The sequence below is a fragment of the Pygoscelis adeliae genome, unplaced genomic scaffold, assembly GCF_000699105.1.
Source record: "Pygoscelis adeliae isolate BGI_AS28 unplaced genomic scaffold, ASM69910v1 Scaffold142, whole genome shotgun sequence".
NCBI classification, from domain to species: Eukaryota; Metazoa; Chordata; class Aves; order Sphenisciformes; family Spheniscidae; genus Pygoscelis; species Pygoscelis adeliae.
Genome location: NW_008824247.1, coordinates 1,347,714 through 1,360,401, shown reverse-complemented (window position 1 = coordinate 1,360,401; position 12,688 = coordinate 1,347,714). Strand labels below are relative to the sequence as shown.

Genomic DNA, 12,688 nt, shown 5'->3' with positions numbered 1-12,688 from the left:
GAAAGACATTATCTGGGTGTAGCCGAGTATAAAACTGCTCAGGCAGGCTACATGAGCCAAGACAAAAATGCAGAGGACAGAAATGGGTGCTTGGGGCATTGGTCTTGGTACTGGCATTAGTGTCTCCTCCCAGGACTGTTTATGCATTTTGAAGTAGACAAACTCGGGTAAAAATCGACAGACGTATTGGGAGCCACATCCAGGACTAGGATTTTTCCTCCGCCCCACCCAAAGGCACGCTTTATTGCAACGGTATGACCAGATCCTTCTGGCCCTGTGAAGTTTGCATTGTTTGCTTCATGGCTGCACAACTTCAGTGGAAGACCTGAAGACCTGTTCTCCAGTCTGGAGCTAAGGCACCCTCTGGAAAAATGGCTTTGAATCAAACCAAGGAGGACAACTGGCTTCCCAATTGCTTAGTATGGTATCTAACCCCTAGACTATTACATAGAAAGCGCTGCATAGGTTTTTCTGTCATATGTTTGAACCAAAACAATGAAGTCTCATCTGCTGTCTGATCTCAGTATAAGGTTAGCTATGATCTAAATTCAGAAAATGGATAAGATCCCTCTGGGGACTTAGGCACAGGAAAAAGTAGTTCATGAACCCACGTGAAAAAGATGGTAGCATCCTTAGTTCCACACAGAAGTTAAACCTAGGTGGTCTAAAACTCTACTAACAAATTTCAGATGCGTGAATACTCAAGTAGTCTTAGAATACTATAGACTGTATTGTTGAACTAAGACACCAGTATTTCACCTGGCCTCACCTGAAGCTCCTAAGTCCTTTTGTGGATCTGTGCCTATATTCACAGACGTGGTCATTGGCAGGGAACAGGTCTTCAGAAGTGGTGTCTTGGCACTCAAAGCACTGTGATTGTGATAGCTACACAGTCTGCTTCAAAGCAGCAGTTAATTTTGGTGATTCACAGCCATGGTGCTTATAAAAATATTATTCTGATCTCTCCCCCTCCTCTACATTTTCCTCTGAAATGAATAAATATTGTATCACGTTCTCTATTCTTTTATCTGTCATAGACCACAAAATAATCTCAAAGCAACACCAGATTTGATATCTGTAAATCTCAAACACTCATTTTCTTTGTCTAGTTAGAAAATTGTTTTGTATACAAGAAACAATCTAACACTGAGGTAAACTTTATGAAGAAATCATAACGCTGTTTTAGTATGTTGCAGATGCTCCTTTAGAATAACTTGCACTGACTCATGGAAGATCTTTTGTGGATGACTGGTTCCTCATAAAACTTTGGTAACTAGGTCCCAGCTGGAACACGAGCAGCACCGCGCTCTTCTTCCTGATGGTGCAGTCCATCAAACAAATCCCCTGGATGCTCCCCATTACAGGCTCAGTATCTGTTTGGTGGTGGTCACGGAGACAAAATTGTGGGAACCAATGTTGTAGATCAGAGTCAGTGTGAAAAAGGATATGTAAATACAAGAAGAATACATAACTAAGAATGTTTGCTAGTGCATAAGTGTCTTAGATTTCACAGCTTAATTCCTATTTAAATTCTTGCATTGTAAGTGGGTGATTTTCTCCATCCGGTACAGTTATAGATCTTCCCTTAAAGGCTTTTTCCTGTGGCAACTGCATACGGAGTCTCTGTCATCAGGCTGAGGTACGAGTTCCATTCCATCCTGTATTTCAGGTTTGCTGGCTTGGCGTTTGGCGTATTTCTGAAATATGTAAACAACATTTAAGAATGCTATAAGCACCAACGTATAATTCATGAAACAGAATTTTCCTCCTCCCTTCCACTCACAAGCTTGCCTTTATCCAGGCTCTTTATGTCATTGTTTACAACCTGTTTGCAAAGTATCTTTATAACACACCTACTAATAGGCTACATTGCCTCTGAAAACCTCCTTTAATGTTTTCCACTGCCCTATTATTAATGGTAATTTGAATATTGTCATTATTTGTGCCTCTATGCAGATAATGCTGTCATTTTTGTACACTGAACAGTTCCAAACTTCGTGTCAACCTGTGGCTGCTGAAGCTGTGATCTAACTCCGCACAGCAGAACAGGAAAAAGAAGTTAGTACTTCTAGAGAACAGAAACTTCTTTCACTAGAGATTTGCATCTCCTAGGGAAGCAATGACTATTTGGCCTGCTTCACCCCTTACCATGCTACTAGCCATACTTCCGGAATTTCTTTTCCATGTATTCATTGTTTTGTAATACAGCGGAGTAGCTCATGAGGGGATAAGTATGAAGGGAAAAAGGAAGGAAGTTTTGTACAGATTATCTCCTATGTCTATTAGAAACCACATACCAAGTGACACTGAAAACAGGTTTGTGGGGATAGGGGCAAAAAAAATAAAACATCTGATTCTGTAAAACAACTGTTATGTCAGGTTGCCTCTTTAATGACGAAGCAAGTTTTAGCAAAGCTCTTCACACTGATCTCCTGTGAATAATATGAACCGTATCTGCTATTGATATAAGTAAGGACTGAATATGAAATTTGTAGCATCGGTAGCAGTAGCAGTTAGAGGGAAGTAATAAAGTGGTCTATTGTACTAACCTGGAGCACTTTATAGTAGTAGCAGTAAAGCCTGTGAGGCTGAAGTAATTCTCTTGCCATTAATTGTCCTTCTTTAGCAATTTTTCTTGCTTCTTCATCATTTTCCTGGAAAATGGAGATGAAACGAATGAATAATAGAGCAATCGGTAAGTTACTCAAAGCCTGACTAGCATTAGAAGTTTTATTAAAGGGGCTATTCAAATCTGCAACTTTATGTGCAATTACTGGTAGACTGCAAAGGCGCACTTTAAATTGCAGATTTTTTTAAAATACTGAATTGCTTTTATGGTCACAACTGGTACCTTAGGGCTATCAATAACAACTTCCATGGATAACTGTACAATTTTGAAAACTCAGTTGATTACTGCTCTACTATTTTTTCCAAGCCACAAGCCTCTTCAAAATCAGGTCTGACATCTCCCAGACATACTTAGTAATTAGTAATGTAACTTACCTTAGCCCATTTTATTTTCTCTAGCAAGTCCTCTAAGTTTCTCTTAACTGGAACATAATGTTTCCAAGGTTTTAATCCAATATAAAAGTGTTCATAGTACTGGGAATCTTGCTTCAATACTAGGCTGTCACCCAGCAAGAGGTATGGAAACCTGTAAGCTGCTACGGTCCCATCTACATTCACTTGGTATTTGTACTACAATGTGAAGACAGAAGAAAAAAGGGTGAAACGTTTTGAATTGGAATAGGAACACTGATTGTATAAAAGATTATTTTCACAAGCAAGACATAATTGTGTTTATTAATTCTCATCTTCGAACCTGTTTTAGTGTTAAACAGGTGTAGTTTCATGGTGTTCTGGATAACATAATGGAAAAAAGATTTGGTTTCAACCCAAGACTGACAGTCAAGAACCTTTGTGTCACATGAACTGCCTGATGGGTGTTCTATTAAAGTGTCCTGGGATAGAGCAAGGGGTGGAGCTGTGAAGGAAATAAAACTAATCTATACTTAAATTCAAAAAGACTAAATTTATTCTGACTTAAAATTATATTATTATGTAGAATAATACACGAAACGTGTTATTATGTAAAACAATCTGAAACATTATACTAAAAGTAACCATGAATGTACTGCTCTGGCAGATGCTCTTGGCTGTTACAGCATTTCTGATACATTAATCTCTGGAACAGAACTTCAATTGCCATATATTATAATTGCTTTTTACAGGACTCTGTCTCCTTTTACTTTTTATACATCTGTTGCAGTGGAATTTGTGTGTCAAAGTGCAACAAAAACACCCATCTATTTTTCTAACTCGTTGCTACAAGGACTCTTTCTAACATCCATAATGTACTTGCAATGGACACAAGTTGTGTCCATTGTTTTCATATTTACCCCAAATAAAAGAAACCGCGATGGTGAGAAATCAAATTTCTCAATCTATTTTAAAAAAAAAAAAAAATCTCCAAGAACTCTCTCCAAGGGACTCCACGAAAAAAGTATAGGGGCTTTCTTTAGAAGTGTGTCACACTATGACTTTGATTACAGGTGGTCTATCTACCCCGCATGGACCAGTGTTCCCCGTGTAGCACAACTGTTTTGTTTACTGAATGGAATTAGCAAAAGTAAGCCTTGTCTTTTCAGTTGGTAAGAACTTGACAGCAAAATTAATCCAAGACTGTAATTTGTGTGCTACCTTAAAGAAGTCAAAGAAGCCCATCAGCTGAACCTTTCCCAGCTCTTTTTCTTTTTCTCTGAAGAAGAAATATCCTGTTATGCCAGCATCTAGTAGTTCTGGATTTTCCTTGGATAACTTGACAAGATGGAGACGTTCTTCTCGGCTGTCTCGACCTCTAAACAAAGCTCGCTCAGTTTTGTTTTCCCAGAATGGGCCTACGAGCATTGAGTGATAAGGTAAAAGCAAACAGTAATGAAATGTTCATGAGAAGTTTAGTGCAAACAAGGAACTTGCTATGACGGTGGCATTACACTCAGAGACACGGTAAAACAGGCATGATTTCTCGTAGTGAATCCACAATCACTTGTTAATCATAGGGTTTAAACTCCCAGTTCTGACTTGAATTTTGGGATGAGAAACTGAGCCACTTAAAAAAGGAAAATCAGAGAATTGCTTTTCCACTCAACAATGTTATATTTAAATAACTTGAAAGATCTTGAAAGCTACATAAGGGATTATAATCAAATTATATAAGTAAAATATTAATAATTAAAGTAATTCTCCATCCATAAAGCCTGCAACAATAACTAAAATTTCTTTAGTAAAATCCACTTCTGTTACCCAGCAATTTAGTTAGGTCTTTGAGGAATCACGCAATGATGACTTGAAAAGGAAAAAAAATGGCTATACTGTGTCCTCAAGATACTTAGCAAGAGCCTGAAAGACTTCATCTCTGCTTACTGCCTGCTTTTAAAAACATTAAGTATGTCCCTCCTCATCCTTCTGCTGGAAACGTCCTTAAAGGACCTATTAAAGTAGAGTAGGCTCTTATCGTCTCCTAATTGGAAAAGCAGCTGTACTAAATCAGTAAAGAGAGAGTGCTTCAAACTGATAATTAAAATATTTAATTTAAAGACAAATAAAGAAAAGAGAAACTGTGAACTAATCAAATAAAAACCAATACCTCCTCACTCAAGTTTTACTCCTTAGGTATTGTTCATGGCATTTGTCTGATCCCTAAGTATTCATGAATTACCTTGTAGGGGAGGAAGACACCTGTCAGTAAAACTGACTCTTCCTTCAAAGCTAGAAAAAAATTCAGAAGATCCCACTCTGAGGTATTTTTTTATACAGACCATATTTTCTTATTTGAAAGAGGCTGCAGCATAGCACTAGTTTACTTCTTTCAGGATTCAAATTCATTTTTATGTAAACAGAACATTGGGCCACATCACTGTCAGGAAAAGGATTACTATTTGATTACTAGGAACATACTCAAGTCCTTCACTGAGAAGAAAGGCCTTTTAATTATATTTACTTGTCTTTTGACAGGTCACAGTAGCTATCTTCTGGATACCTTTAAGTTACAATTCACCATTATTGTAAACTGGACTTGTAAATTTCGGCTCTAAATCTATATTAAACACCTGCTTAGGAGCAGTGTTGAAAGTGTTTACCATCTGTAAAGACTAACCTGCTTGTATTAAGAGACCTCCTAAGGCTCTTGTGAACTGAAGACTTTAACACATTATTTGAATGCAACTTGCTTCTTTGACGGAATTTACAAATTATTTTTTAAAATCCATGATCTCTAATTTACCTGTATTTCCTTGAATAGAAAGGAGATCATTTGTGACTCCACGTAGGGTTTCAAGGGTCGAGTGGGTTACATCATACGTTGGAAGGACTATATCTCTTGAATCCACAGAGCCACACCATGAAATGATAGGTATAGGACCAGGTGTATCATTAGCTTTCCGATACTCAACTGGCCAATCTCCAACATTAAGATAAAACTCCACATCAGGAAGACGAACCTAAATGTATACCCAAGAAAGGATAATAACACAAAGATAGAAGCTGTTTGTCACTCTTACATGTATTGCTCAGTTCTCTTTTGTCGTGCAGAATCAATAAACCTACTAGATAATAGATTTAGCTGAGCTTAAGGTATGAATTTCAAGTTTCTGCCCCGCAAGCAAGTATGAAAGGAACACTCACACGAGGCCAGGAAAAGGCTCACAGAGTCAGGCCTCAGCCCCTGCTGCTTTCCTACCAATTTCATTACCGTCAAGCTCAGCCCCCACACATTATCCTTAAGATACACTGTCATCTTGATGAAAAAACAAAAGTCAAATCTTACTTCAGGAATTATAAATCTGAAGATACAACAACAAATGCAGTATTGCCATATTAGAACATGACTTAATAGTCTTAAATGATCGAAACTGATACCTTTCTTGCCAGTGACAGGAACATTTCATCGGAGAACATTTTGAAGTCTGTATACTTCCCTAAGGAGCGACGGTAGATGTGATTATTGAGAATAGTGTAATGAACAATAGCACCTCTTGTCTGACTGAACTTTGTTGGGATTTCCTTAAGCATTCGCTGAAGGTCAATGGTGGGAAAAGAAATGAAGTCCTTTGTAATCTGAGGTTCTTGGGATGGACAAGACATAACGTTCTGCCAGATCTCAGGGTCTTCTTCAGGACAGTCACAATATTCATGATAAACTGGTCCTGCAGAAAACAAAGTACTGAGAGTTTATATTTGTGATTCTACATCAGTCATAATTCCCCAAACGCATGGGCATATAAATGTAGCCATTACAGTGGCTTGACATTTTTTATTCCAAGTTTTCTAAAGTTTTCCTGGGAAATCATCCTCCCTGTAACATTTCTGGGGTTTAGCAGTGTAATTGAGAAAACAACAACATTCTTCTCTTTTCAGGAATCAAAATGCTAGATTTTTTTGTTGTCAGGGTAAAATTCATCTGCAAAATGAAGTTCCATTATCGTGCTACCTGCCAACCACATAAGGCATTCAGAATTGTTCTAACTGTCCATAACTACCAAAGCTCAGGTACTACAGTTTCAATTTTAGCCTAATTCAGAAGTTTGATACAGTAGTCTTTATCTCTGGCATAAGGTGTTTTCTTTTATGTATAATCACCTGTTTTTGTCCTTTTGAAGCAGAGAGTTTAGGTATAAGCAAGAGCGTCACAGAACGTGAAAAAAGGCCATTATTTCATGGACTTCTAATCAAAACAGGTTCTGTCCTGTGTCATAGTTTCATGGCTGCTGGCAAATGTGCACCAGCAAGAAGGCGGCATGCTACTACCTTGAGGACTCAGGACAGTTTCATTTCAGTTTGAAGGCATTTCTAAGTTTGTATTTAGGAAATTTTATTAAAAGAAACCATGACCAAATTCTGGTTAGAAGAAGTAGTGGTGAACTGAAACAAGACTCTCCAGAAAAGTAACTTTATATTATCTTTTTCTTTGCTAAGCAGCTGTCTGTTTGAGAGCAAGAGAAGGAAGTTAAAGCAGCAGATATGGAATGAGAGAATAATTTGCCTTGTTTTCCCTGCTTTTAAATAGTTCTTCCACGGTATAGACCTGCACTGAATTAAACTGGGCTAATGGAAAGAAAGTTAAATATTTTCTGGTTAAAGAAATATTGTCTTTGCTGTTATGAAGGATCACACTTTTTAGAACTCAGAGACGTTTGAATTATAAAGTGTTGGGAACAACACAAAATCCTTGCTTCTGCAGGTAGTATTTTCTACTTTAGATAAAAATAACACAATTTAAGTTTAAGTGAATACCTGCTTGAAAACAGTAAAAATAAAAGCATTGCTCTCTTACTCCCTACCAAATCTGAAGAGATCCATTTCCTTATGCAGGAGGGAAGAGGAGATGTCCAGATACACCACCTTAACATCAGAGGCCATAATCTACATGCTTATGCATCTAGGTCCTGTAACTTGGCAACGTATAGAGATTGTCACTGCTTTCTTCTCTGCATAAGGAGAACGTTTATGAGGAGACTACATGAACAAGGGCAAACAAACCTCTAATTTCCCACCTCTTCCTCTAGCAGTAAATTAGTCCATAGCATTTCCGTAGCTACCATCATACGTGACATTAAATCAAAAAAATACCCTTACCTTTCAAAATATAAGGAGATTGAGCTACATGCTGATCACCATAAAGTATCTCAATTTTTAACCCTTTTCTGACACTCCCATACATCCGATACCGCATAAGAAATGTGCCATCATTTCTATCCAAAGGGCGAGGGGTATAAATTCTGGTGGCTTCTTTTGGAGAAAGTGCTTTAATTACCACTTTAAACTGTGTTCTTCCTGAAAAGAGGAAAATAAAAACAGATAAAAGCACTTTAAGCTATTAGAGTCACACATATGAAATAAAGGTGAGAGCAAACTCTACTGGATTAAGTCCATCGAATTTAATTTAACTTTGCACTAGAAATTTTTTTATTATACCAAGTCAGTAAAATTAATTTCCAGTGATGGAAGATCATCCTACCAAATTTTCTTGATCATCACATACCTAATAAATGGAAAACCTGTAGATGGAGATAAAAAGTTAAATAATGATTACAAGATAGAAGGAAAGGCTAACAGTATTTTGAAGCAAAGATTAGGTTTAATACTAAGTGTTCAAGTTAGTGCTCTGAGGAACAATCATTTCCTCTGGAGTACGAAAGATAGGAAACCAAGTTAAAATAACAGGAGAAAAGAATACTTGCCAGGTTGTGGAAAGGCAGTTGCAGCATGCAGGAGTCAGATACAAATTGTTCACCTTTGGGCTGCAGCTGACTGTCTTGCAAATTTAAAGTCCCAGCTACTGAAAAGCAGGGATAAGAGAATGATAGTGGAGATGTTTCCTGGACATCTGTCTGACCTGTGCTTAAAGATCACCAGCATTTCATCATTAATGCACTGTGGCTTTTTAACCGGGCATGGAATATTTTGTGGACAACACAAGTATGCACAAACATAAATCTGTTATATTCCCTTATTTCTGTCACTAAGGGTCATGGTCAACTTTATTCTTCAAAAAAGAGGAGGACAATTATTCACAAAATGTTATCGTCTAAGCATTGCAAAACCAAACAGATGTAACTACACAAAGTAGTATGCAGAAAGAAATGAAACTGAAAAAATCCAGATAAAATCAAGATGTTACTAAAATTCGAATGTGTCCCAACAGCACTAAATGATTGAGATGTTACAGTTAATTCTATACAATCCATATTTTAACATACTTTGCATCCACAAATTAATGCACTGATGTGGTAAGTACAACAGTCGTTTAACAATCAATCGTGTCTTCCTTAGAGCACCGGATCTTGAAATTGGATTCAAGTCAACTACCGTGCAAGAGTCTCCAGATTAAATTAGGCAGAATCTTTATGATGAATACATGTCTCAGACGTGTATTTCCTGACACCTGTTTCAATGTAAGAATATAAAATGTGGATTATTTGTAATCATCCCTCAGTTTTCTTACTATTCAAAGTCCATGCCAGCTAAAGATACCAAGAAGCAAGTCAGAATACCTTCATTTGACAAGATATTGAAGAAATAAAATGAAGCAAGCATTCATTCCTTCTTGGAATGCCAGTGTGGCAAGCAGCACTCCCACCAACTAAGGAACGCAGAATATTGTCTCCAGTAGCTAGCAGATCTATCGTGAGAAGCCCTCATTTGATTAAGTATCAGTCCAGAATGATTTCCAGAAGTGGACTTCTGACTTCTGAGAAGTAGAGGAATGTTAAGGTTGCTCCAGATACGTGGTACTTCCTTTTCAGAGGAATGATGAGTGGACACCTCCCTGCTTGCTGGAGGTGGCAGGCTGAAGACACATTAGCAGTACAGTTGTGCAGTGTGACATTTCCTTGGGCAGGTGTAAGTATAGCTCAAGCAATGCTAATAGACTTAAACTCCAGAACAATTTCTATGAATGGTATATTGGTTTAGATCTAAGACTGTCAGAGGATCTCTAAAACTTGGATCTATGTGAGTAGAACTGATTCAGATTGGCTTACAATTTGGTAGATCCTCAACTTGTTTTGGTGTATCTGCAAGCAGAGTCATGATCAGAAAAGAGGCAGAAAAGTATAGTTTTGCCCCCTTCATATATTTTTGACATCTAGCTACTGATTACCTTTCAACATGGCATAAAGTAGAAACAAAATGATAATGTAAGAATGGCTGTATGATCATAGGCCAGAAATTGACCTTTAAACCAAAGGTCCGCTCAGTATCTTGCACCTTACTGTCGCTAGCAGAGATGTGCAAGATAGTAAGAACAAAGAAATTACAGAATACTTTTGAAATTACTGTCTTCCCCTTCTAGAAATCTGCAACAAAAGGACTTGAAAAATCACAACTTGTATACACATAATTTCAATAGCCTTCAGTGAAGATTTTCCATGACTGCTTAATCCCCATTTAAACATTCTGGTATTTGTTGTGTCAAAAGCATCCTAAGGCAGTTCTTTTTCCAAAATGTGATTACATATTACAGAGATGTTTCTTTTAAAACTTCTGTCTGATAACACAAGAATTATAGGCATCAAAGGAAGTTCTGGGAGACAATGAATTTTAGTTCCCCATTTGTCTTCTCCTCCTTGAGTTAGCCTGCATCCCGTAGCCGGTTTCAAAACTGTCAATGAGTCAGATATCCAGAACTATACAGAGAGTAGTCAGGTTCTTTCTAAATATATCCTTCAGTTCTTCTTTGCTCTGTGCAAGATTATGTTGTACCATGCAACACTTGATAACAGAAACATGATGGAGAAACACAGAGTAATGAGAATCACAGAACTGTTGCCTTTGGAAGTGACCTCAAGATCATCTAGTCCTACCCCCCTGCTCGGATCAGCCAGAGCAGGGTGTCCAGGACTGTGTCCTGTTGAGTTTTGAATACCTCCAGAAATGGAGACGCCAGGATCTCTGGGTAATCTGCTCCAGTGTTTGACCACCTTCACAGTAAAAAAACCTTTTCTTGTGTTCAGACTGAATTTCATGCGACTTCTTCCAGTCTTCAGGAACCTCTTCCATTTGCTGTGGTATTTCAAAGATGGTCAAAAGTGGCCTCGCAATAATGTCAGCCAGCTCCCTGAGCACTTGTGGGTGCATGCCATCAGGCACCAGAGATTTAGGTATGTCCAGATTTTTAAGTGTTCCCTAACCCGATCCTCCTCCACCAAGGGTAAGTCTTCCTTGTGCCAGACTTTCCCTCTGGTCTCAGGGTCTTGGGATTCCTGAAGGCTGGTCTTACCAGTACAGACTAAGGCAAAGACGGCATTTCAGTACCTTGACCTTTTCTGCATTATTTGTCACCAGGTCCCCCGCCCCATTCAGCAGCAGGCTCACATTTTCCCTAGACTCCTATTGCTGTTGATGTACTTGTAGAATCCTTTCTTGTTGCCCTTCACATCCCTCACCAGATTCAACTCCAGATCAGCTTTGGCTTTCCTAACCCTATCCCTGCACAATCAGACAGCATCTCTATATTCCTCCCGGGTCACCTGCCCTTGCTTCCACCTCTTGTACGCTTCCTTCTGTCTGTGTTTAGCCAGAAGCTCCTTGTTCATCCCTACAGGCCTCCTGCCGTCTTTGATTTCCTGCTGGTAGGGATGGACCATTCTTGAGCTACGAGAGGCAACCCTTGAGTATCAGGCAGCTGAGAAGGCAACAGGGAAAGACTTCCTCTTCAGAAGAAAAGGACTATTTTAATTTTCGTTCTTCACAATGATTCTGATGGAATTAGCCTTCTCTTGGATTTGGATTACAGAGAAAATGAATAAATGCAAACTAGGATGACACTGCAAATGCTTGAGCCCCTGTGGTTAAGACATGGGAACAGTTTTGTTAAAGGAGAAGGACAACATACTCAGGTCTAAGACAGTTGGCACGGCATTTTATTAATTTCCTCTTGTGTGATCCATATTTTTATGACCGAAGTACCTGCTTTTCACTCTACCACAGTGAAGGGACTTCAGAGACTTCAGATTCTCTGAAATCTCTGAATCTAGTGCCAGCACAAACACTAAGACTGTGGTAAGTCTTTTGAAAGGCTTGAGAAGAAAACATCAGGGAGTTGGTTTCCTCATGAATAGTCTTCTGCATGAGGACAGTGTGGAGCTGTAGTCCAAATAAGAGGAAAGACACATTTCTCCAAAGGTGAGCAACAATTTCTGTTCCTCATTCAACTAAATACTGCCAGAGGTCTTAATGCAGGAGTCAGTCTCCTCCTTTTGAATTTGGCAACGGATTCTATGAATGACTCTCCCAAAGGAATGGACATCTCTGCCTCTAAAGTTGCCTGGGGAGGGGAACCTCAATCTATCCCACTCCTACCAGTTTGATGCCAGGGCCAGCAATAGATGCCCAGAGCCTGGAGAAGGAGCACAGGTCAGCAGGAGAGCACCTGAAGAGCAACACAAAGGACCTCCAGCCAGTAAGACAGCTTCATGGGGGGCCCAACTTCAATGCCTCTGTGCAAACGCACGTAGCATGGGGAATAAACAAGAGGAGTTAGAGACGTGCCCACGCCTGCAGGGCTACGACCTTATTGGCATCACGGAGACATGGTGGGATGGCTCCTATGATTGGAGTGTTGGGATGGAGGGATACAGGCTCTTTAGGAAGGACAGGCAGGGGAGACGAGGAGGGGGTGTCGCCCTCT

The 12,688-nt window shown here is 39.0% G+C and overlaps 1 protein-coding gene across 1 annotated transcript in view; it reads right to left on the bottom strand.

Moving 5' to 3' along the window:
* Positions 1-375: 375 nt before the first annotated feature.
* Positions 376-12,688, bottom strand: part of KDELC2 (KDEL (Lys-Asp-Glu-Leu) containing 2) — a 21,617-nt gene continuing 9,304 nt past the window's right edge. The window contains exons 2-8 of the mRNA XM_009335280.1: positions 8,134-8,331; positions 6,418-6,704; positions 5,783-5,999; positions 4,201-4,397; positions 3,004-3,198; positions 2,550-2,654; positions 376-1,697 (exon numbers count right to left, since the gene is read on the bottom strand). Coding sequence (XP_009333555.1) covers positions 1,572-1,697; positions 2,550-2,654; positions 3,004-3,198; positions 4,201-4,397; positions 5,783-5,999; positions 6,418-6,704; positions 8,134-8,331 — 1,325 coding nt within the window. The 3' untranslated portion in view covers positions 376-1,571. The remainder of the gene's footprint in view (positions 1,698-2,549; positions 2,655-3,003; positions 3,199-4,200; positions 4,398-5,782; positions 6,000-6,417; positions 6,705-8,133; positions 8,332-12,688) is intronic.